This window comes from Hemitrygon akajei, chromosome 1, assembly GCF_048418815.1.
Source record: "Hemitrygon akajei chromosome 1, sHemAka1.3, whole genome shotgun sequence".
In the NCBI taxonomy this organism is placed as follows: domain Eukaryota; kingdom Metazoa; phylum Chordata; class Chondrichthyes; order Myliobatiformes; family Dasyatidae; genus Hemitrygon; species Hemitrygon akajei.
Genome location: NC_133124.1, coordinates 152,741,862 through 152,768,692, shown reverse-complemented (window position 1 = coordinate 152,768,692; position 26,831 = coordinate 152,741,862). Strand labels below are relative to the sequence as shown.

Below are 26,831 nucleotides of genomic sequence, written 5' to 3'. Positions count from 1 at the left end.
TTTCAGGAAGGTCTCTCCACTCTGTTCTTGCAGACTCCCACGGGCCTCCTCACAATAGGAGCATTTGTAACCACAAGAATTGAAGCTTCACCCTTGAGCGGGTCTGGACAACCAACACTAAGTATCAAGCTACTTCCACATCTGCCTCTGAAAACTTCAACTTCAGCATCAAGTAACCATCATACTGTACTAGGTGCCCAGATCTCTAGCACACTGAGTGGTGTCAATGGTAGATGTGTCAAATACCGGTTGTAAAATGAATGGTACAGCAGAGTAACCTGAGAGCCGGTGTCAAGTTTGGCTCGAGCATACTCGATCTGCAGCGATACACTGGAGTTGGCCCCACTAAGCCTTCAGGAATGGTGTTTTTTGCTTTAGTGTGTTCCTTGGAATTCTGATTGGAATATGTTCCCCTCAAGATGCCAGGCCTTCCCCTCACTGGGTCTCTCCTAATCTGCTGCTTAAGTACCCAGCAGCTCACTTTCCGAAGCTTTTCCCATCCTTCACACGCCGCCTGAAGTGTCCCTCCTCACCACAGTGTAACAGACAATACTGGTTGACCCCCCCCCCCCCCCTTCACGGGACCCCATTCAACAGCAGGCCTCTGCTTAGTACGCCCCTCAGGGAGTCCGACTCCCTGTTGGCTTTGTCATGCTTCGTGGCCCTACCCACTGATAACCAGAACACCTCAGTTCTCAAATCCGGCATAAGCTCCTTTAACATCCCCAGTTGTGGGTTATTGGGTCACTTCAGCTAAGGGGGCGACTACTGAGGACTGTACCCTGCTGACAGAGGCCTCCCACTTCTCCATCGCATTCTCCTGCTCGCTTACTTATCTGATCAGCTCAACAAACAAGGGAATAGGGTGCGTCTTATGATACATTCGGAGACCCCATGCGATCATTTCCTGTGACTGCGCCTTTCACCAATTGGTCCATTCATAACTGATTCACCTCAGCCATTCGAATGGCCCCTCTACACCGCAAACAACTTGGCTGACTCTCTAGGTGGAAAATTTCTCATCCTTCTGAAACGCGTTCTGAAACCCTGTCATAAGCTCCATTGGGCTTCCTATCGTGCCAAAAGCATTTCCTAGCACATGTAGCCAACGGAAGTTGCCAAAGGGTTCTGGGTCTTTTTGGATCTCACTACTTCAGCAGCCATAACCCTCAGACTCTCTACCAGCCACTGTCTTTTCATATTATCAGAGTACTGCCACTCATCCACTACTTCTGCAGAAAGACCATTATATGAAATACCCAACAACTTTAGCAGTGAATACCAGGGCATTACACATATGTAACCATCAGGCTCGGCCAGTACGCGTTCGTCTAGGGGAAGACAACTTCTGGCCCTGCCAAACTGAGAAATCTCATTTGCGTGGATGTCGCGTGATGTATTGCCCGGTTACAAATCTGCACCTCAAAATGTAGGCAGGCCCCGGGTTACGAATGAGTTCTGTTCCTGAGTTTGTCTTTAAGTCGGATTTGTACATAAGTCGGAACAAGTACATCCGGTATTATTTAGCGTCAGTTAGTCAAACGTTTGTCTTAGTATATAATATAGATTTTACCTTTCTATGCAAATAAAGCACTTGAGAAACGTATGTATTCCAATAATTAAACCACTGCGTTGCTTAGTAATAATTGTAGCTTTCATCAGGGCAGGGCCTTTCACATGCTCCATTATTCTCACTTTATCCATTATCCATTAAAATTGTTCCGATCGTTGACCGACTGTAGCCTAATGCTTTTCTGATGACCGATGGTGTTTCACCTCTTTCCAAACGCTTTATTATTCCACTTTATTTTCAATCGTGATCGCTTCCTGTCAATGGAATAGAAACGCTGCGGGCGGCGGATCCTGAGGTCCACTGGGTCCTAAGGACCACCGCACTGAATTCCCCAGGTCCTCGCGTTAGCATTAGGGCACAGCGCTAATGCGAGACAGGTCAAATGGGACAAGTCGGGGCTGTACTGTGTTTGGGTATTTGATCCTCCACAATGTTCCGCGTGGGAATTTAAACTGGAGGTGGCAGTGTTTTTTTTTATGAGGTCAAGTTGCGAGCTCGACATCAATCTGGCGCACTCGGGAGCGGTCTGTCACTGGATCGAACTCGGGAACCTCCGTTCTCGAGCCCGGCACTGATCTCACTGCACCACCAGCTGACCGGAAAAGGGGGGGGGCGGGGTCAGGGTGAATCTTGCTAAGGAAAGTTTAAGCCAAGTACAAAATTACACACTCAACACAGTGTCAACGGCAACAACTTAAAATGGTGGACGGCATCGTGATCTGACTTAAAATGGCGGACCGTGCTCTCCTTCCTCAGTTCGTAAGTACGAGTTGTTCACAAGTCGGATGTTCGTAACTCGGGGACAACCTGTATCAGACAGTACACCATATGCAATTAAATGTTTGAACTTTATAAATCTTAATCTGAATAAAAGTTAGTAAAGCAAATAAAAAGAAAAAGGGCCCATTTTAAGGAAAAAAGTCAGAAGTGCACGTTGGAGCTCACTGATACGGCTATTAGTCAACCATCGACCGAGCATCACCAACCTTCGGACCCTCGCTCCCAGTCCACTCCGTCTGGTCGTCTCCCAACTCCCTCCACACGTGTCTTCCTTCTTCGTCTCTCCCCGGCAAAAGATCAGGAAAAACCTGGCTTCCAGACACACGAGAAAGAACAACGCTTCCTCATTGGCTAGCCACTGCATTCCAAAACCCCATTTTCTCTAGCTATAACCCAAAAATTGCTGCTACAGAAAAATTTCCTTAGCAGTGGAACTAGAAGCCATTACATTAGACTTAATAGTGAAACCTTACAGCGTGTTACACATACAATAATCTGACTATACGTAGGAATGAAGCCTTTTTCATAGAAAACCTTATAAACAAAATACTGGAGGAATTCAGCAGGCCTAACAGCATCCATGGAAAAGGGTATAGTCGATGTTTTGGGCTGAGGCCCTTCATCAGGACTGGAGAAAAAAAGATGAGTCAGAATTGGAAGGTGTGGGGAGGGGAGAAAGAAATACTAGCTGAAACCAGGAGTGGGGGGAGGGATGAAGTAAAGAGCTGGGAAGTTGATTGGTGAAAGAGATACAGGGCTGGAGAAGAGGAAATCTGATAGGAGAGGACAGAAGGACATGGAAGAAAGAAAGGGGGAGGAGCACCTGAGGGAAGTGATGGTCAGGTAAGGAGATAAGATGAGAGAGGGAATGGTGAAGTGGGGGGGGGGGCATTACCAGAAGTTTGAGAAATCAATGTTCATTCCATCAGGTTGGAGGCTACCCAGACAGAATACAAATGTATTTAATGTATTAGAAATATAAATGTATTAATTTGCTAATCCTACATTTTAATACATAATAATTGAAGGATCAAAAAAGTTTTATTTAAAATTCATCATACTTTCAAATAATTATCAATCCACTTACAAATACAATCCACTACATAAAATTAGTAAGAAAAGAGGATTTGCAAGACAGTAACTACAGCTAATATGCCATTGAAAATTGCAGCATTGTTTTTATTGATTTTGCAATAATTTTTTTATAACTAACTGAACCTTTTCATTAATTTCCTTGAGAAGAAGTCTATAAAATGTCATAGTCTGTTAAGGAAAAAATTCTATGTGTTGAATTCTGGAGCCTGTTGTCAATGGGGCCATTAGTATTTTGAAGATCATACTATTAATATGAATCTTTATTTTCACATAGGAGCCAGGAGAAACAGTGCTTCATTTAGCAGTACGAACTGCTGACCGGACTTCTCTCCACCTAGTTGACTTTCTTGTTCAGAACAGGTAGGAAATCATTCAGTGGTTAAATTTAGTTACAGTTGATTATAGTTAATTTGGCCATCGGTTGATCTGGACAGCTGCCTATTTGGGACAACTCTTAAAGCACAAAAGCTAATCTAGAAAATGTAGTTGCAAGAAAATGTTTGTGAACCCTTTGTAATTACCTGGTTTTCTGCATCAATTATGCATAAATGTGGTCTGATCTTCATCTAAGTCTAGAAGTCTCGGTTCATGTGTCCACTGTAAGAAGAACACTGAGCAAGAATGGTGTTCATGGAAGTAAACCACGAAGGAAATCACTGCTTTCCATAAAAAACATTGCTATGCGTCTCAAGTTTGCAAAAGATCATAATCCACAATGGTTCTGGTATAATGGTCTGTTGTCAGGTGAGACAAAAGTTGAAATGTTTGGCAGAAATGCTATGTTTGGAGGGAAAAGGGCACTTCACACCAGCACTAAAACCTCATCTTAACTGTGAAGCATGGTGGAAGGAGCATCATAGTTTGGCTGCTCCAGGGCCCGGACAGCCTGTGACTTAGATGAAGATCAGACCACATTTTCTGAGTAATTAATGCAGAGAAACGGGTACAGTCGGCCCTCGTTATCCGCGAATTCCGCATGCGCGAATTCAACCAACCGCAGATCAGGAAAACCCAGAAGTGCTCTTCCAGCACTTGTTGTTCAAGCTTGTACAGACTTTTTTTTCTTGTCATTATTCCCTAAACAATGCAGTATAACAACTATTTTACATAGCATTTACATTGTATTAGGTATTATAAGTAATCTAGAGATGATTTAAAGTATACGGGAGGATGTGAGTGGGTTATTGTGGATCAGGATCGAAAAAAATCAGAAGTTCTCTTACTAAGTAAGTCGGAACAGGTACATCCGGTATTATTTAGTGTCAGTTAGTCAAACATTTGTCTTCGTGTATAGTATATATTTTACCTTTCTATGCATATAAAACACTTAAGAACGTATGTTTCAGCGCCGGGCTTGGGAAGTTCCCGAGTTCGATCTAATGACAGATCACTTCCGAGCACGCTCTCCACCGTGCCGGGTTGATGTGGAGGATCCAAAACCCAATAATTAAACCACTGCGTTGCTTAGTAATAATTGTAGCTTTCATCAGGGCAGGGCCTTTCTCACTTTATCCTTTAAAATTGTTCTGATTGTTGACTGACGTAGCCTAACGCTTTTCCAATGACCGATGGCATTTCACCTCTTTCCGATCGCTTTATGATTTCCACTTTATTTTCAATCATTATTGTGATTATTTTAATGAACAGAAACACTGTAGATTCTCTGCTGCTGGGTCCTAATGTCCACCGCATTGCGACAGATTGAATAAGGGACTTGAGCACCTGCGAATTTTGGTATCTGCGAGGGTTCTCGGAACCAATCCCTTGCGGATAAGGAGGGCCGACTGTAATTGCAAAGAGTTCAGAAAAGTTTTCTTGCAACTGTAGCTGGGATTCCCTTTATTTATCTGGGCCATTATGCCATTTATTGGCACAAGAGTCTGTTGCTTAATATCTTTAACTAGTGTACGTCACTTGAAGTTGTGTTTCCATTAGACACTACACTGTGCTTAGAGCAAACAATTTTTAAATAGAGTGGGCCGCGTGTACTTGTGTTATGTTATCCATTTCAGCCTACAGAGGTCGATTCAAAAAGCAGTACAGGCAGTAAAGTTTGTCATTGAGAGTTTGCAAGAAATATGCAGTAAGACAATTCAGAATTGTTTAGATCACTGGTTTCAAGCATTCAGGATTGGAGATGCCAGAAATAGCTGGGAATGAAAATGGAATGATTTCACTACTCCCAACAAGTTAGGATCTACAAAGAGTTTGAAGGTATCTACAATCAGCTTGAATATTACAATGAAATTGAAGATTATCCATTATCTGCACTAGGTGTCTGCACTGACTTTGTTAATTTACAGTCAATCAAAAGAATATGGCAGCATACACTGGATGAATTCCTCCATCGATAACTAATAGGAACTAATACAAAGTTTTATAATATTGTAGTAGTATTGGTAGTGTTCTAATTTGTTTAACATTTCATTTAAATAATTTGTTGTTCTGTTAATCAGTAGTTTGTCCTTTTTTATACCTTTATCTGTTTCCATGAAACAGCAGCTAATTGGAGAAACCACTTAAATGTACTCGACCCAAAGTGTCCTAATTAACTGGAGTCTACTGAATTTACATTAAAGGAAGCATAAGCAGCTTGTACGTTCTCCACGTGACCATATTTCAGGCCGAGACCCTTCATCAGCACTGAAGAAGGAGGGGGCAGGGGCCCTATAAAGAAGGTGGGGGAAGGGTGGAAGGTGCCAGGTGAAAAATCAATCAGAGGAAAGATCAAGGGGTGGGGGAGGGGAAGCAGGGAGGGGATAGGCAGGAAAGGCGAAGAAGGGGAAAGCACTGTGGGTAGTAGAAGAAGGCAGAATCATGAGAGAGGTGATAGGCAGCTAAAAGAGGAGGCAGAGTGAAAGTGGGATGGTGGAAGGGGGAGGGAGGGAATTACTGGATGTTGGAAAATTCAATGTTCATGCCAAGGGGCTGGAGACTACCCAGACGGTATATGAGGTGTTGCTCCTCCAACCTGAGTTTGGCCTCATCATGGCAGTAGAGGAGGCCATGTATGGACATATCCGAATGGGAATGTGAAGGAGAGTTGAAGTGGGTGGCAACCGGGAGATCCTGTCTGTTCTGGCGGACGGAGCGGAGGTGCTTGACGAAGTGGTCCCCCAATCTGCGTCGGGTCTCGCCGATGTAGAGGAGGCCGCACCGGAAGCACCGGATGCAATAGATGACCCCAACAGACTCACAAGTGAAGTGTTGCCTCACCTGGAAGGACTGTTTGGGGCCCTGAATGGTGGTAAGAGAGCAGGTGTAGCACTTACACTTGCAGGGATAAGTACCAGGTGGGAGATCTGTGGGGAGGAACATCGAATTCTCCAACTTCCGGTAATTCCCTCCCTCTCCCTTCCCCTATCCCACTTTCACTCTACCTCCTCTTCCAGCTGCCTCTCACCTCTCTCATGATTCTGCCGCCTTCTACTCCTGTGTTGAGGGTCAGAAGTGAGGGAGCCCACCCTTACCACCTTATGTGATCTGACAGGAATTCCAGGATCCAGCTGCATGAGGCAGGGTGAAGGCCAAGGTCTCTGAGCTTCTTGTCAAGCCTGGAGGGAATTATGGTGTTGAATGCTGAACTGTAGTCCAAGAACAGCATTCTCACTTAGCATCCTTCTTCTCCAAGTGTGTAAGAACTGTGTGTAGAGCTGTGGCTATTGCGCCATCTGTCAATCGGTTGTGTCAGTAGGTGAATTGTAGGGGTTCCAGTGTGGGTGGTAGCATGCTGCAGATGTGGTCCTGACCAGCATCTCAAACCATTTGCTTATTACTGAGGTGAGTGTGACAGGATGCCAGTTGTTCCGACATGTTACCTTGGTCTTTTTTGATACAGGGACAATAGTGGATGTTTTGAAGCAGGAGGGTACTCTACACTGGGAGGAGAGATTAGATGGCTAGGTATAAAACAACGTTCAGAATCTTGTTCAATAATGGATCATATGATGGTCATCCACTCAACAGGGGAAGATGGACGTGAAGAGGAGGAGTACTTTAGTTCATAGTTCAAGTTTAATTGTCATTCAATCATACATGAATACCCATGAATACATTCAAACCAAACAGTGTCACTTCAGGGCCAAGATACAAATAGACACACAGAGCACAAAGCACGTGTAGCACATATAAGATAACAGTAAAATGCAGTCACACTACAAAATATAGTCCATGAATGTTTCAGAAATCTGCACTTGAACGGCTTGTCTTCTGCTGAACGAAAACCAGGGAGCAGCTTTGGCTCCTGCTTGGATACATGTCACACCACCTCTGGTGGAGTGTTCCAACTCTGGAGCCTCGCTCCTGGTTGGCTGTAAACAGAAAACACCACGGCTTGAAGCCTAGACCTCACTACAAATGAAGACGCACAGCTCCCCTGCTGACTGTGAATTGGACTTGCAGAATTCCACATTAACAATGTCCAAAGGGGTTTTGTGATCATAAGAAAAGGAATTAAGGTGATCACTCACTGTTAGACTGCACACCTCCTTCGTATATCGACTTCTCTCTGGTGCAGGCAGAATCACAGTCGGCACCAAGTCTAGCTCCTCCAGTTTCTGCACCAACGAGAAACTCACTGATGGGAGTAGATCTGCAGTATTTTAAGTTCTTGGTGTCCAGCAGGGTCATGTGATCATAGAAATGTATATGTGATCATATACATTTAAAAAAGGCAATAACAGCTTTGGTTGAGCCAGTAGAAGCTGCTATGATCAAATGCCAGCACCTTATCGGAAGAGTTTAACAAAATAGGAAAAAGAATCAATTGCAACCACCCCTCCATCTCGATGTATACAGTATGGTAATAAAGTGGGTAAATTAATAATCTGTAATGTTTTAGTATAGTTCGTGCCTATTTAGGTCAACAAAAATAATTTACATTTTTGTATATACAGTGGCAATCTGGACAAACAGACCACTAAAGGAAACACCGCTATACATTACTGTTGCATGTTGGATAAAGTGGAATGTTTAAAATTGCTTCTTCGAGGCAAGCCAAGCTTAAATGTAGGTGAGTATGCTGAGAGTGAATTAGAAACAGCCTTATTTTTAAACGCTTTCATTATCAGCAGTCACCAGGAACTGATTCTTTTTTAACATCACCATTCAGTATTCATCTTCATTCTGCAGAGTTAAAGGTAGTCTGTAGTAACATTGTTATTGTGATACTATTAGTGAAATATAAAAGGAAATATCTGAAATACATCGACTATAAAAGATATTCACCCTCTTGGAAGTTTTCATGTTTTATAACATCGAATCACAGTGGATTTAATTTGGCTTCTTTTGACACTAATCAACAGAAAAAGACTCTTTCATGTCAAAATAAAAACAGATCTCTACAAAGTGATCTAAATTAATTACAAATATAAAACACAAAATAATTGTTTGCATAAGTATTCACCCTCTTTAATATGACACACCAAATCATCACTAGTGCAGCTAATTAGTTTTAGGAGTCACATAATTAGTTAAGGTGTCCTAGCTGTATATAAACAGGTGTGTAGTCAGGGTGTTTCAATTGATTGTAGTAAAAATACACCTGTATCTGGAAAATCCAACTGCTGGTGAGTCAGTATCCTGGCAAAAACTACACCATGAAGACAAGAACACTCCAAGCAATTCTGCAAAAAGGTTATCGTAAAGCATAGGTCAAGAGATAGCTACAAGAAAATTTCCAAGTCACTGAATATCCCTTGAAGTACAGTTAAGTCAGTCACCAAGAAATGGAAAGAATTTGGCACAACTGTAAATTTGCCTAGTGCAGGCCTTCCTCAAAAACTGAGTGCCATTCAAGAAGGGGACTAGTGAGAGAGGTCACCGAGAGACCTATGACAACTCTGGAGGAGTTGGAAGCTTCAGTGGCTGAGATGGAAGAGACTGCGCATACAACAACTGTTGCTCAGGTGATTCACCAGTCACAGCTTTATGGGAGAGTGGCAAAGAGAAAGCTGCAGTTGAAAAAAACTCACATGAAATCTCAGCTAGAGTTTGCCAGAAGGCAAGTGGGAGACTGAAGTCAGCTGGAAGAAGGTTCTGTGGTCTGATGAAACTAAAATTGAGCTTTTTGGCCATCAGACTAAAAACTACATTTGGCATAAGCCAAACACTGCCCATCAACAAAAACACAACATTCCTACCATGAAGCATGGTAGTGGCTGCATCATGCTTTGAGGGTGATTCACTGCAGAAGGCTATGGAAGGCTTGTGAAGGTAGAGGGTAAAATGAATGCAGCAAAATACAGGGAAAACCTGATGCAGTCTGCAAGAGAACTGTGACTTGGGAGAAGATTTGTTTTCCAGTAAGACAATGACCCCAAGCATGAAGCCAAAGTTACACAGGAATGGCTTAAAAACAACAAAGCTAAGGTCCTGGAGTGGCCAAGTCAGAGTCCAGACCTCAATCCAATTGGGAATTTGTGGCTGGACGATCCCCATGCAATCTGACAGAGCTTAAGTAATTTTGTAAAGAAGAATGGGGGAAAATTGCAATCTCCAGATGTGCAAAGCTGATGCAGACCCATCCACACACTCAAGGCTATAATTGCTGCCAGAAGTGCAATTACTAGATGCTGACTTGAAGGGGGTGAATACTTATGCAATCAGTTATTTTGTGTTTTAATTTATAATTAATTTAGATCACTTTGTAGAGGTCTGTTTACACTTTGATACAGAAGTGCCTTTTTCTGTTGAGCACTGTCAAAAAAAGCCAAATTATATCCATCGTGATTCAATGTTGTAAAACAATGAAACATGAAAACTTCCAGGGAAGGTGAATAGTTTTTATAAGCACTGTATAAATGAGGATACAAAATAAATCAGGCTGACTTCTCTCCTGATAATCCCATTTTATTCATACCCCATATGTTTTACCACTTAATTAAATGAACTATGATTTTAATCTTATTTAATTAATCTATTTTGCAAAGAGAGATTTGAAGAGACGTACTGTAATTAGCATTGATCAACTAATATAGGCAAGTTTTTAAACAAATTGCAAGTTCAGGTATGGATTATTGTTTAATTGGCAGATATTCAAACCCAGCAGTACCCAATTTGTCAGAATTAAAATTGGGTATGTTCCACACATGCTTATGTTTATTTTATTATTTTACCTTGTTTTTTTTAACTCTCTTCCCTTTAGATTAATGTATGTAGATCTGTCCGTCTATATGCCATGAAAGAGCAGCAGGACTCATATAAGCATTGTTCCTTTAATCTTTTTATGTCGAAACATACAAAATGCTGGAGGAACTCTCCTCTCTAAGGCTACACTCCTCCAGTACAAAAGGCTCCTTTGAAATAAAGAACACTAAGCTATAACTAAAACTATCATTTAATCAGGATGGGTCTGTCTCTATGGTTGTTTTGGGAGTTTAATCAACAACACATAGGCTTTAAGCACTCAAAGTGAAAGTATTCTGGCTATAATTTTTCCTTTTATTTTCATGAACTTAGGATAATATCGAATAGCAAGCAACAAATAAAGGTTTGAAGATATTCCTTAAGCAACACACACAAAATGCAGGCAGAATTCACCGGGTCAGGCTGCATCTATTGAGAGGAATAAAGAGTTGCCATTTTGAGCCAAGACATTTCATCAGTCTCTCATTTATTCCTCTCCACAGATGCAGCCTGATGTGCTGACTTCCTCCAGCACTTCTTATGTGTTACTTTGGATTTACAGCATTTGCAGAATTTCTTGTGATTAAGATATCCCTTGAAAACTGATAGGTTGTTTTAATGCAAAGATGAGTTTCCCAACTTAGTCAACTGAAAGCAGGCAGTTTGGGTTAGCAACACAACTAGTTCAGGTTATTGTGAAGAATTGAAGGAATAGGAAGATCAAATGATGGGCGGGGAATGGACAGTGTACAGATGGGTTTTGTGATGCAGTTGAGGAAACCACTTATGAAGGAGGAATATCAAAATCCTGTGCAATTTTTTTTAATAATAAAGAGATTTTAAAAAGAATATTTGCATGAAAGTAGTAGAACAACAATATATTAGCTAGAGAGATAAGTACTTGAGGAAATGATTCTTGCATGAAAGAAAGTGCACATTTATTTTAGACTTTTCAGTGTAACGTGTATAAACTGAAATAAACTAACTTCTCAATTGACTTGTGTTCATATGATTCTCACCCAGCAAACAACGTGTCAGTCAAGTTATGTAGGCTAGAGAAATGACCAGAAGTTGTGCGCAATCTGAATTCAAGGGGAAAAAAATAAACACAATAGTCACCAATTAATTTTTGCAGTACAATTATATTCTTTTTATCAGTACCATAGAAATTAAACTGCTGTTCTAAAATGCAGTATTGTTATGAAAAAAATATATCTGGAAATTAATCTTTGTTGTGAAAAACTAAAGTTTGGGCTGTTGTGATTTTTAATTTTTTTTTTTTTACTTATTATATTTTTATAACAGTAAACCAGAGTGGTGAGACATCTCTTGATATAGCAAGAAGATTGAAGCGTGCACAGTGTGAAGAACTGGTAAGAAACGGTTCAATTAATTGCAAACAAGAGAAAATCTACAGATGGCTGGAAATCCAAGCAACACATGCAAAATGCTATAGGAACACAGCATGAATGGAAAAGAGTACAGTGGAGATTTCAGGCTGAGAACGTTCAGCAGGATTGGGGAGAAAAGATGAGGGGTCAGAGTTAGAAGGTGGAGGGAGGGGAGGAAGAAACACGAAGTGATAGGTGAAACCGGGAGAGGGGAAGAGAAGAGCGGGGAAGTTGATTGGTGAAAGAGGTACAGGGCTGGAGAATGAGGAATCTAATAGGAGAGGACAGAAGGCCATGGAAGAAAGACAAAGAGGGAAATGGGCAGGCAAGGAGAAAAGGTGAGAGAGGGAAAAGGGGATGGGAAATTGAAAGGGTGAGGGATTATCGGAATTTCATGTTCATATCATCAGGTTGAAGACAGAATATAAGGTTTTGCTCCTCAACCTGAATGTGGCCTCATCATGACAGTAGAGGAGGCCATGGATAGATATGAAGTGGAATTAAAATGGTTGGTATCCCGAAGATCCTGCTTTTTCTGGCAGATGGAGCCTAGGTGTTTGTTGAAGTGGTTTCACAATCTATGTTGGGTCTCACTGATAAAAAGAGGTCATATGGGGAGTACTGAACACAGTATCAGGTGAAGTGTTGCCTCACCTGGAAGGATTGTTTGGGACCCTGAACGATAGTGAGGAAGAAGGTGTAGGAGCTTGCAAGGATAAGTGCCAGGAGGCAAATTAATGGGGAGGGATGAATAGACAAGGGAGTTGCATAGGGAGTGATCCCTGCGGAATGCAGTAAGTGTGGGGGAGGGAAAGATGTGCTTGGTGATGGAAATTATGGGAAATTAATGTGCTGGACATGAAGGCTGGTGGGATGGTAGATGAGGACAAGGAGCCTGATCCCTGGTTGGGTGGTGGGTAGATGGGGTGAGGGCAGACATGCGCAAATTGGAAGAGATGGGGTTGAGGGCAGCAATGATGATGGAGAAAGGGAAGCTTTCTTTGTTCTGGAAAGAAAAGCCTCATCCTGAGAGCAGATGCAGAGACGGAGGAATAGCATTCATTCTGATGTCTACTCCATAGAATTCAGTCCACTATCAGTTTTGTCATCTTGCCATGCATAATCATTAATAATAATGATAATAACTTGTTCATAGAGCACTTTTCATGCAGACGCTATAGTTCAAAGGGCTTTACAATGGGATAAATTCAAACTTAAAAATAAACATGGAAATAAAAGACAAAAAGATTTTAGTTAAAAGTAAGGGTAGGTAAGTAGGCCTTGAGCTGTTTTAAAGTGTCAACTGAGTCAGCATCCCTAATAGTTTAGGTATTGAATTCCACAGTTTCAGAGCATAGTTCATAAAACCTGATTAGCTGGTTATCTTTTAAGGGAGATTGTTTAAATTTAAGAGACCGAAATAAGACTTGAGAGTTTGAAAATAAAAGTGGTTCTGTGATTTTCTCAAAGGTTCATTTTATTATCAAATTATGCAGAATACAGCTCTGAGATTTGTCTTCTCCAGATAGCCATAAAATACAGGAAACCATAGAAGTCATTGAAAGAAAGACATCGCCCCCCCCCCCGCACAAAATGCAGAAACAAAAACTTGCAAACCCTCCCAACCCCTCCCTCACACAAAAACTAACCGATCACCCACATGGCAAAACATCACCTTCAAACCATCAAACCCCAAACCACCAGCCCACCAATCAGCAACAAGAAAGAATGAGCGAGAACAGGAAAGATAACATAGAACTGAAAGAAGCCAATATGAACTAGTTTGTTCAAACTTCAAATCTCAGAATTTTGATAACATCTCCAAAAGCATTGGAACCCATTGGCCCCACTGAGGGCAGCAACCCGAACCAGTAGCCCCTCAGAGGGCAATGGCCCTGAACCAGTGGCCCCTCCGAGGGCAGCGACCCAGACATTAACAATCTTAAAAACAAATAAGAAAAAATTTAAATTTAAAAAAATTTAAGATATAGAAAGCCAATGCAGAGTAGTTAGGATGGGAGTAATGCTCCCTCATTTCTGGTTTTAGTTAAAAGTTTTGCAAGTGTATTGAATGAATAGAAGTGTGTCAATAGCTTGCTTTGCATGGCCAGTAAAAATTGAATTGCAGTAATCTAGTCTATTTGATATAAAGGCAAGAATTCTTTTTTTAGCATAACAAACGGAGATAGCTTTGCAAAAGACAAATATTTTGTGTGTTGGCTACATTGTCGACCAAAGAGTGCAAACATATCAAACCCCATTATGTTGATCCAGGACTTAAGACCGTTTTTTTATTGACTTGTTGGAACAGCATTGCCAACTTTAAATCATTATTTTCTCTCTCAAAGTAGTTTTAATGTATTATCAATTAAAATTTAGAGAATTCAATTTATTTGTAAATTATACCACTGATTTCCAAAACAGCTTCATGTTGAAAACACTATGAAGCCTAATTAGTTCATTAATGTTAATCTTAATTCAGGTTTATTGTGACCACCAGGTGAAGAAAATTGAATCCTTAAAAAGAATGGGACCATCCTATTCTTGAAATAACCTTGCAGTTTCTTGGAAGGCATGTGGCTATTTAAAATTTGAAATGTACATATTCCCATCATCAAAAATAATTACATTATTGAGTATGCAAATATTGATGTTTTATACTTTATATTGATTTCAGATCAGTCAAGCTGCTTTAGGAAAAGTTAACCCTCATGTGCATGTAGAATATGAATGGCAGTTGCGGCAAGAAGAGATTGATGAAAGTGATGATGATTTGGATGAAAAGGTGAGAATAGAATGTGTAACAGATACAAGTTATCTCCGTGCAGTCGATCAATCTCAGCCAATGTGGCATATTATCTATTGAGCTGTAGCTCTCATGGTTAAAAACAGTTTGTGAAGCGAGTAAGTTTGAAAGAGAGACAGAAAAAATCATCTAAAAGTTTTTTTCACAGGAATTGTCTTTTGCAAGTGTACTGAAGAATTGCTCAATGTGATGTTTAATCCTGATGTAAAGGCTAAATTTGAAATTTGATACAGAACAGCTACAGAATCTGAATAGCTTATGTTAAATGAGACCTCATAGTTTGACATAGTGAATTGGATAATTTCATCTGGGGCTGTAAACCGTCTGCCCCACCTCACTCAATTTGATAGCTAAATAAACACTCAGAGGGGCAGGTGCTTTAATATGCTTACCCCAGAAAAGAAAATCGGGTTATGAATACCGAATAGATAGTAGAGGCAGAATTAGGAACCTTCTTTCCCTGTAAAGTAATAAATGGACAAGTTGGGCAGGATTTATCTTGGGTGCTTTACACCCAGATATAGCTGCTGAGCATGTATTCCAGAGTTTATTGTTAAATGCTAGAAAGCACAGTTGTGTAGATGATGATCAGCCCTGCCACAGATATGTCCATGGAAAGCTCTCTGAATCTCACTGTCAAAGATTACCCAAAGACGATGTATAATGTAAATGTCATGCAGCATACTTCATTTTAAAATTTCTAGAAGGATAGTGACAAAAAAGTTGTTAAACTTTTGGTTGAACTATTCCTGGAAGACAGTGAACATTTCTGGTCTGAACATTATTAGGTGTAGAGGCAGTGCAGAAGGCATGGCAAAGATTTGTTGCAATGGCATCACCTCTGAGATTATCCATATACAGAGGGCTGCTTTATATTTACTCCAGAAAAAGGGAAGACTGAGGGGTGGTCTGATGGAGTGTTTGATAGGAATGATGTATGAAAGATTGTTCCCATTTGAGAGAGACCAGAATTGGCAATGGCAGGCATTTCATGCCTGGGTAACTATTGTTGCGGTTGTTATGACAGCTGGATTACTAAAGTGGTAATGAAAGTTGGTGGTGTTGATATTGAGGATAGTCTTAGGCTACAGGATGTAATTGATCAGGCTACAGGATGGGTAGAGCAATGACAAAGGCCAAGCAAACACAGAGAATGGTAGGACCCTGAGGAGTAATGAGGAACAAGTCCAAGAATCCCTTAAAGTGATGGAGGTACAGTATATGGAATATTGGCCTTCATCAGCTGGGGCATAGAATATAAGAGGAGGGAGGTTATGATGCAACTTATTAGAATATTGTTTAGGTCACATTTGGTATACTATACAGTATTGGTTGCCCCATTATAGGGGAGGAAGTGAGGGCAAAGAGGAAATTCACCAGGATGTTACCTGGGATGGAGCATTTCAAGGTTCAAGTGTATTTGTCACGTGTACGCTTAAAACAATCATCAACATATAAAGTGAAATGTATCATTTGAGTTAACCACTAGGTGTGCTGGGGTCAGCCCACAAGTGTTGCCACACATTCCAGTGCCAGCGTAGCTTGCTCACAGTAAGGATAGACTGGATAAATTTGGTACACAAAATTAGCAAAAGTATAGATAGGGTGAAGAGAAGGAAATATTTCCCTTAGCAGTGATATTAAAACTAGAGAGCATAAGTTTAAGTTTAGGGTAAGTAGTAAGAGGTCTTGAAAGTTTTTTCAGACTTTGAGGGTGGTTGGAACCTGAGTGTGTGGCGGAGGTAGATAGTCTCAGACGTTTAAAAAGCAATTGAGTCACCAAGATCTCTGCTAGTCTGTGGGATTCCGTGCTTGGCATGCATGACAGGCCTGTCTCAGTGCTGATATTTGAGAAGGCCCAGATGAGATTCACGAGCATGGTCTTAGAAATGATAAGGTTATGTATGAGGAGCATTTGATAGCTCTTGGCCTATACTTGCTGGAGTTTAGAAGGGGGTGATCTCATTGAAACCTATTGGATTATGAAAAGCCAAGATAGAGTGGATGCGGAGAGGATGTTTCTTATAGTGGAGGAGTTTAAGACCAAAGGGCACAACCTCAGAATAGAAGGATGTCCCTTTAGAACAAAGATGAGGAGGAATTTCTTTAGCCAAAGGGTGGGGAATCTGGAATTCATTGCCACATATGGCTGTGAAGGCCAGGTGATTGGATAAATTTACAAGAAAGGTTGATAGATTCTTGATTAGAAAGGGTATCAAAGGTTACGAGGAGAATGGAGTTGTGTGGAGTAATAAGTCAGCCGTGGTGAGCAGACTTCATGGGCTGAATGGCCTACTTTCTGCTCCTATGTCACAATCAGAATCAGGTTTATAATCACTGGCGTATGTTGTGATATTTGTTAACTTAGCAGCAGCAGTTCAATGCAATACATAATATAGAAGAAAAAAGAAAATAATAAATCAATTACAGTATACATGTATTGAATAGATTAAAAACCTTGCAAAAACAGAAATAATATATATTTATAAAGTGAGGTAGTGTTCATGGGTTCAATGTCCATTTAGGAATATACAAGATATTAAGAGGAACAGCCAGCACCTCTTCCCCAGGGCACCACTGCTCAATACAAGAGGACATGGCTTTAAGGTAAGGGGAGGAAAGTTCAAGGGGGATATTAGAGGAAGGTTTTTTACTCGGAGAGTAGTTGGGACATGGAATGCGCTGCCTGAGTCAGTGGTGGAGGCAGATACACTAGTGAAGTTTAAGAGACTACTAGACAGGAGGGTTATTAGGGAGGCAGGGGTTAAGGGTCGGCACAGCATTGTGGGCTGAAGGGCCTGTACTGTGCTGTATTGTTCTATGTTGTATGACTCGGATAACAGAGGGGAAGAAGCTGTTGCTGAATCGCTGAGTGTGTGCCTTCAGGCTTCTGTACCTCCTACCTGATGGTAACAGTGAGAAAAGGGCATGCCCTGGGTGCTGGGGGTCCTTAATAATGGACACTGCCTTTCTGAGACACTGCTCCTTGGAGATGTCCTGGGTACTTTGTAGGCCAGTACCCATGATGGAGCCAACTAAATTTACGACCCTCTTATTGTCTTATGAATCCTAGATTTACAGTTAGATTGAATAACTTTTTTTTCTTTCATTAGACCAGCCCAATTAAAAAAGAGCGTTCCCCAAGGCCTCAGAGTTTCTGCCATTCTTCCAGTATCTCGCCTCAAGATAAACTAATGATTCCGGGGCTTGGCATAGCGCGAGAAAAGCAGCGCCTATCCTATGGAGTATTTAGTAATCAAATGTACGGAAGTAGTACTGATTCTCCAACATCACCGGCCACTGATGCCCCTCCTCTGCCTCCTAGAAATCCAAGTAAAGGTTGGTGTCTTTATGAAAGAGAGATCTTCTGTAATATCATGATCTATGAATAATGACTTCCATGTTTAATTGCTAATTGCAAGTTAGTAAATCTTATTTAAAAAACACAGCTGAGTCATTTTTTATGATGTTATTTTCACCATAATAATGAATACTTTGCTATATTTTTATTAAATTTTGTTTACAATTTCTCTCCTTGCTGCTTAACACAAAAGATTGAAACACTTCTCAGTGGCTGAATTCATCACTAATTTTTGCCTAAATGTATAGCATTGTATGATTCAAGTTGGAAATGCTGATTGTTTAAACATTGATCATTTTTATTCCTCCAAAAATGACTCATTGAACATGATAAAATAATAAAACACGTTACTTGTCCTTGAGTTTGTCCAGGAAAGCTGTACAAGTTTTGCTGCTGTATTGTCAGAATAAAGTTTGGTAGTTCATATTAAATGATCATAAAATGCGAACTTTTCTAATAAATGTTAATAACAATGGCCAGTGGTAACGGATTTTTAAAATGTTGAGAAAATAACTAAGACTGAAGTGAAGGTGATTTAATCTCTCGGCCACTTTGCAGGCACGATGCTCAAAACCTTATGTTGGATTATCTGGCATCTTGAAGATCAATTTAAAAATTAAAATGTTTTGAACTATTGTTTTTCAATTTTACTTATAAACACAGAGAGGGTTAACTCCAATAAATAAAAGAACCTCCTTCCATGTATTAATTAGATTTTTTGCCTGATCAAAGCCATGATCATTATCCATTGATCTATGAGCATGCGTTTCTGCATCACTCATTCTACTGACCTGAGCTTCAAACTTTCCAATCAAAAACTCTCACATTTCTTTATTTTAACAAAAATGTTAAAGTCCTTTTTAAAAACTTTTCTTAAAATATTGAAAAGAAAAAAATCAAACAAACATGGTAAATATTTGTTATCATGGAGTGTGACACCGCATGAGGTTTGCTTTATTTCCCCATGGGGATGAATAAAGTATCTATCTATCTATCTATCTATCTTATATAAAATATGAGTTGAATGTATCTTCAGATCAGAGTTATTGACATTTAGGAAGGAATTAGTTACAGACGATAATAATGCTATCTCAGTATACAATATTCCTTCAATGTGACATTTCAAAAACCAGATGGCAGGCTGATGATGATTTTTTCAGAATCATGCCTGTAGCATGCCTTTAAATGCCCTCATTTCTTCCACCACATTTCAGTATGTTTAACAACCTCTCTCATTGTCAGTATCAATTGAATAAGAAAGAGCATTAGGTTATTTGCCAACAAGCTAAAACACTATGAAAGAAACAATGAGTAATAATCACAGTTAGAATGAAGTTAATTTAAATTATCATTTGTTTTTATCTGAAGTGTTAGACATACCTCTGATAGCATCTGTGCTTCTAAGATAGCAATTTGTAAGTTTGACTTCCACTGCAGAACTTGAGACAAAAATCAAGGCTTTATCCGTCCTCTGTTCATTATCAGTAGCTTTTGTAAGTGCAGATTGCCTCTTCTATTTCTTGCATTAGAAGATAAGCATTCTTCCAAAAGTGCTTAGTTAGTTTTAAAGAGATGTGAAAGGTGCTATGTAAGCACAAGAAGGTCTGCAGATGCTGGAAATTCACAGGAACAAACACAAAATGCTAGAGGAACTCAGCAGATTAGGCAGCATCGATGGAGGGAAATGAAATGTCAACTGTTTATTCCTTCCTATGTAAATGTATTTTATACCTTTATGAACATGGCTAGTAATTAAGGTTTTACTCAGGTATTTAGTTCGGAGAAAAAATAAGTTTCTAATTTGAAAAATTTCCATATGTTAATTGTGAGTTGTATGGATAGGAAAAGAAGGAGCCTTAACCATTTTGCCATTTGATAGTTTCTGTGGAGAAGCCATTGAAGCTAATGAAGTTGCTTCTCTTGTGCACAAATGCCTTTTGAGCACACCAGCAACAAAATGGCGTAGATTGTAAAATTGCTATAGATTTTGGAAAAAAGGTTAAACTAAAACAGTCAAAATATTTGTCCTATCTTGAATGAACTTTTCAACTGAATGCCATTTAAATAGCAGTTTCTACAGTATTGTTCATTCTACTGAAATAATTTGGCCCCAAACACGAGATTCCAGATGCTGAAAAATCCTGCGTAACATACACAAAATGTTGGAGGAAGTCAGAAGTTCAGGCAACATCTTGGGAGAGGAATATACAGTTGACATTTCAGGTTGAGACCCTTTATCAGCATTTTTCAATGCATTTGTAGGCTTTTACACTTCTGGTCATGCATGTAATATAACTGCTGAAACCGTATGAAAGTAGTTTCACATAAAATCTCTTCAATATGTGACCTTTATATGATTCTGTATTCTCAGCAGAGAGTCACACTTACTCGGGGCACAGATGGAAAAATCAATTCTGCTGAACTTTCTCTGTACTGTTTGTTGTTTCTTGCTGGGAGTGTAGAACGATAGAAATGTGCCCCTCATTTCGATGGATTAGAAAAAAATAATTGTACATTTAATAACCATTCTTGATTATACGCAGCATATACCAAATCACTTCACAGCCAGCCAGTGACCTAATATAGCAACAACACTTGCATGTCATGTACAGAAAACTTTGTATGTAGTTAGGCACTCTGTCATCTGTTTCAGATGGTGAGAGTGCTGCAGACAAACATCTATTTACAGGTTTGTTGAGGAAGCCTAGGGTTATTTTATGTGCACCAGAACAGCCAAATGTATTGTGTATTTCTAATTATTGTACAGCTGAACCTTAGTAACAAACTAAGTGGCAACAAAGGAGCAGAGGCTAAACTTTGCACTGTGGCTCGAATGTATGAAAACATTGCTGCCATTTCTCATACACCACTCAGATTTATATCATACATGGTGAAAATGCATGTTTTAAACTGTTAGTAGGCATGAGTTGGGGGGGGGGGTGGGTTCACTGGCAAGATCATGTAGCAAAGCCTCCAATTGCTAAAATGGAAATTGTGGAAAGAAAATCATTACATACTAATTTTGCAGCCTAATTTAACGTTCTTGACGGAGTCTTATCCGTGTACATTTCTTCTTTTCCTGAGAAATACAAATTTTGAAACTTTAATTTTTAGCAGTAAAATTTGAAATGGTAGGTATGTTTTGCAAATATAATTATATGATCACTGTGTTTTCTGTCCATGTTTTAATCACAGATAAACTGTTTTTTACATTTGTGTTTGATCCTCCATTGCATCGTTATTGCTTGCATTCATAACTACTCTGAGCATACTGTGTAGTAGTCGGTTATGTTTTTGTGCTTCTCCAGCTCCTCATGGCCCAGTCCCTCCTTCAGTCCTTCCTCTAGGTCCCCAGATCACAACCGGCAGCTCCACTCTGTCAAAGAAGAGGCCACCGCCCCCACCCCCCGGACACAAACGAACCTTATCTGACCCACCAAGCCCGCTACCTCATGGTCCCCAGAATAAAGGTCTGATTCCTTGGGGTGAGTTTTTCTTGTTTTAAATTAGTTTAAGTTATTGTAGGAAACAGAAAATTGTATTATTGTTCAACAAGATTGGAAGTGATATTGAAGGGGGAATCGGGGAAAAGTTCATTGTTCCTCAGTCATTACATTTCAATATTTAAATGTAATTTGCAATTATTAGTACGAGGAAGCCAAATCATCTGAATTCATTAACACTTTTAAGAAACTAAAACACTTGTATTTCTCTATTTCAGACTAAAGGTTATTGTTCAGTTGCTCATTGTGTAATTTTGCATTCTGTATGCTCCCTATCATCATCACCCCTCATCGTTGTCTGTAATATCCGTGATTGTTGTCTGTGTTTTTTCTTAAGTATTGCCTTTTAAAATACTTGAGGCAATCAGAGACTCATTGACTTCAATAAAATAACCACTGGAAAAGCAGTAAAAAGCCTTATAAACTAACAGGCTTTTAGTACATATCAGAATCAGAACTTGGTTTATTATCACTGACATACGGTAGATTGTGAAATTTGTTGCTTGGTGGCAACAGTACAGTGCAATACGTAAAAATATTACATGGTACAATAAGGAATATAAAAAAATAAATAAGCAATCCAAAAAGATAGCAAAATAATGAGGTGGTGTACAGGATTTCATGGACTGTTCAGAAATTTGATGGTGGAGGGTGGACCTTTTGAGCATATTGGCTAATGTTTCTCATAAACCATTTAGCAAAAGCAAAGTGCATTATTTTAATCCTTTAATACATGTGATTGGGTGTTGGCACGTGGCCTAGTGGGCAAGGCATCAGACTGGTAACCTGAAGGTCACTGGTTCGAGCCTCAGCTGAGGCAGCGTGTTTGCGTCCTTGAGCAAGGCACTTAACAACACATTGCTCTGCGACGTCACCGGTCCCAAGTTGCTTGGGTCCTAGTGCCCTTCCCTTGGACAACATCGGTGGCGTGGAGAGGGGAAGGCCTGCAGCTTGGGCAACTGCCGGTCTCCCATACAATCCTGCCCAGGCCTACGCCCTGGAAACTCCAGACACAGATCCATGGTCTCTCGAGACCGACGGATGCCACCACCATATGTGATTGGCAAAATCCATATTTGTTGTCCATTCCTTATTGCCTTCAAAGGGAAGCAGTGATTTGCTTTTTTGAACCATTAAGGTTCTTGTGGACATATACTCTTGACCTGCAGTCTCCAGTGACATCCAAAATTGACATCAAGGTTCAGTGATATTTTGGGTTGATGCTGCTGTGTGTCTTACCCTTCTAAGATATGGCTGAGGCTACCGGAGAAGCTTTGGTGAGTTGAAGTGTGTCATTTTAATGGTGGACTCTTTATAACGAGTAATGGTGAAGTGAATGAATAATTACGGTGGAAAATGGAATAACTTGGCAGGTTGAGCCTCTTTGATGGTGGTCACCCTGTACCAAACAGCTAGAAAGTTTTCCATTGCGGTCCACTGAATAATGGAAAGGCTTTATTAAGTAGCTAGAAGATAAATCAGTAGTTACAGGTTAATCAGCCACTGTGCTGTTACAGGTGGCTTCCTGAGAGCAAGAAGAAAAAGGGAATTTGATAGGGGTAGACGAAAATGATCAGGGGTCACCAACCTTTTTTGCACTGCGGACCAGTTTAATATTGATAATACTCTTGCGGACTTGGGGGGGGGGGGGGCGGAGGACGGTGTGGGTGTTTATATCGGCCGGAATATAGGTTATAAGTCACTTATAAATGCCTAATACACTCAATTTCATTTCTAAAAAGGTTTATCTAACGAATTTAATATTGAACACACAGCTCATATTTTCCTCGCATGAACATAGTTATAAGTCAATTATAACTCACTTATAAGTCAATAGCATCATAACAGTTTAAGTAACGTTTGGCTCTTAAACACACAGTGCATATTTTCCTCATATGAACATATAAAATCATCGTAACACACCAGTGAGAGGACAAGGTAAGGGCCAGAGGTCCCCGTATCGGGGCCGCGGTGGTCGCAGTCCCGAGATGGTGACTGACCGAGCGAGAAGTTCGACAGGGCACGTGCCCACCCCCCTTGTAGGTAGGTAGGATCTATCGATCGACAAAAGTTTGGCTGGAGGGATGACTTTCAGTAGATCGCAGCGAGGTAGCTGCTCTGCTACTTACAAAACCCTGAGCCTGAATTAGGTTGTCTGCGAATATTTTAGCACCGGGTTCCCCACGAACATTCAGTGTGGTGAGCAGGTTTAGAGGCGGCGCCCATCTGTCCGCGCTCCAGGCCAGTAGCAACGGCATGTCTCGCCAGCCACGCAAGGCCAACCAGTGATCCCTGGAGTGAGGGTATCACTGCGTTTAGGCGACTGATGAGCTCGCGTGCATTCAAGTTCAACAGTGGGCGTGACAGGGAATGAGGAAAGGTGCAGCTGACTCATATCGCCAAATCATATCGTTTCCTCACAGCCCGGTAGCACATTCTTTGCGGCCCGGTGTTTGAGGGCCAATGGTATAGATAGGGTAAATGCTAGCAGACTTCACTTAGATAGTGGTGAGAGTGTGGAGTGAGCTGTCAGTGGAATGGTGGATACTGGATTGATTTCCACGTTTAAGAGAAATGTTGATAGATACATGGATGGGAGGGATGTAAGGGCTATTGTCCAGCTACAGGTCAATGGTACCAGGCAGAGTAGTAGTTGAGCGCAGACTAGGCGGGTTAAACGATCGGTTTCCGTGCTTCAGTGCTTTATTACACCAGGTGCAATGTTTGTATTTTCAAATTACAAGAATAAGGTTTTTGAAGGTAGCATGAACAACAAGAGTCAGGAAGACTGGTAGTGATATTTCAGGCACCACCAGGTGATCTTTAATCAACTTTAACAATCAGAGTAAGTTTTGATGGAAGATTGAGTGATTTGACTGTAATTTTGGATCTCTTTCTCAGGAGGTCATCTTGCCGTATGTTGTCAAAGTTAAGAGGGACGAAATTAAGAATTTACTTTGAGAGGTGCCTTCAGCATTTTATATAAATCCTTTTAGAGTCAAACACCATTTTGTTGAAGTGAGCTCCAGTCATGTTGCTTCAAGTTCTAGGATAAATCTGTTACTGAGCAGCGATGGGATAATAGAAAAATTAACTCCAGTTCAGTGTCAGAGGACAAAAACTAGCAGAAAAGTTCACTTTGTAGAAGTATTTAAAGACTGTTAAGTTTTTTTGGACTAGAATGAAATATTGACTATATAATGACGACCTGCTGAACATTGGCATGAATGTACAGAACATAATTTGAAAATCTGCAGAACTCAGTAAAGTAGGAAACAGTGAAAAAGGGTCATATATTTGAGATCCCTCAAGCAGCCATATGTCACTCCTGGGGAGCTTGCATGTTGTCCCTGTGATTGCAAGGGTCTTTAACCGGGTGTTCCAGTTTCTCCACATCACAAAGGTGTGCATGTTGTCAAAGCCTCCATGGGGGAAAGAACAACAAATGACTCCTGAGAACCCTAGTCTATAATTGCTCAAGGTGCAGAAGGTGATTTCAAAATAGCACCAATAACATTGAAATACTTAAATCACAAGCACACAGAGGCCCAGTGTTAACAGATGGAGCACATCCACCTGCCCATCTTGCTAGGCACCACATGCTCTACCTGTGGGAAAAGTCTGCAATTCCCACATAAATTTCTTTCAGGCACGTCCAACCCCACTGAACTGGAGTGAAACCAGTCCTCTTCAATCTGAGAAGGAGGCAATAAATGCCAGCTCCTGTTGTGTTTAGTGACTCCAGAAATTAATTGAAAGAAAAAACATGTGAGCCCCAGAAAACATGATCTACTTTGTTTTCACTTTAGTGAGGTTATGTGGTGGCGTAATGATGTATGCCATTCATGCACTTTTACTTTTATGTAAACAAAGAATGTTCAATGAAACAATATACAACATTTCCAATGTTAGTCAAATATTAAATATGAAACACTCCCCCCTGCTTTGCTATAATGCATCTCAACTTCTATGTACACAACACACTGTTTTAATGGGTTCTATTGGGTCTGTTTGTTTTGTGGCTGTCTGTAAGAAGACAAGTCTCAAAGTTGTATGAAGTATACCTACTTTGATAATAAATGTACTTTGACTATATACAGTGCATACAAAACATATTCACCCACCTTCCCCTTGGAAGCTTTTATGTTTTATTGTTTTACAACATTCAATCACAATGAATTTAATTTGGCTTTATTGACACTGGTCAACAGAAAGAGACTCATGTCAAAGTCAAAACAAATCTCTACAAAGTGATCTAAATTAATGACAAATATAAAACACAAAATAATTCATGCATAAGAATTCACACCCCCCCCCCCCCTTAATATGACACACCAAATCATCACTGGTGCAGCCAATTGGTTTTAGAAATCACATAGTTAGTTAAATGGAGATCTGCTTTTGGAGACCTGTAGGTAGGCAAGGTGTTTCAATTGATTGTAGTAAAATACACCTGTATCTGCAAGATCCTACTGCTGGTGAGTCCGTATCCTGGCAAAAACTGCATCATGAAGACAAAAGAACTCCGCAAAAAGGTTATTGAAAAGCATATGCCAGGAGATGGATACAAGGAAATTTCTAAGGCACTGAATATCCCCTAGAATGCAGTTAAGTCAATTATCAAGAAATGGAAAAAATATGGCACAGCTGTAAATCTGCCCAGAGCAGGCTCTCCTCAAAAATTGAGTGACTGCAAGAAGGGGACTAGTGAAGGAGGCCACCAAGCGACCTATGACAACTCTGGAGGAGTTACAGGCTTCAGTTTCTGAGAAGGGAGAGACTGCGCATACGACTGTTGCCCGGGTGCTTCACCAGTCACAGTTTAATGGGAGAGTGGCAAAGAGAAAGCCACTGTTGAAAAAAAAACTCACACGAGTTTGCCAAAAGGCATGTAGGAGACTCTGATGTAAGCTGGAAGAATATTCTATGATCTGATTAAACCAAAATTGAGCTTTCTGGCCATCAGACTGAACGCTATGTTTGGCATAAACTAAACACCGCACATAATCAAAAACGCACCATCCCTACTGTGAAGCATGGTGTGGCTGCTTTCGTGCTGTGGGGATGCTTCACTGCAGCAGGCCTTGGAAAGCTTGTGAAGGTAGGGGGTAAAATGAATGCAGCAAAATACAGGGAAATCCTGGAGGAAACCTTGATGCAGTCTGCAAGAGAACTGTGACTTAGGAGAAGATCTGTT

General features: G+C 40.5%; 1 protein-coding gene across 4 annotated transcripts in view; it reads left to right on the top strand.

The window, feature by feature from the left end:
- The window catches only part of LOC140731478 (arf-GAP with SH3 domain, ANK repeat and PH domain-containing protein 1-like), a 424,608-nt gene that overhangs the window by 351,094 nt on the left and 46,683 nt on the right, over positions 1–26,831 (top strand). For 2 of the 4 annotated variants that reach the window (XM_073052959.1, XM_073052963.1), the window contains exons 20-25: positions 3,723–3,808; positions 8,344–8,459; positions 11,879–11,946; positions 14,642–14,749; positions 17,884–18,109; positions 21,440–21,616. In XM_073052959.1, the coding sequence (XP_072909060.1) occupies positions 3,723–3,808; positions 8,344–8,459; positions 11,879–11,946; positions 14,642–14,749; positions 17,884–18,109; positions 21,440–21,616 (781 nt within the window). The remainder of the gene's footprint in view (positions 1–3,722; positions 3,809–8,343; positions 8,460–11,878; positions 11,947–14,641; positions 14,750–17,883; positions 18,110–21,439; positions 21,617–26,831) is intronic. The other 2 variants (XM_073052971.1, XM_073052979.1) reach the window with 2 other exon arrangements.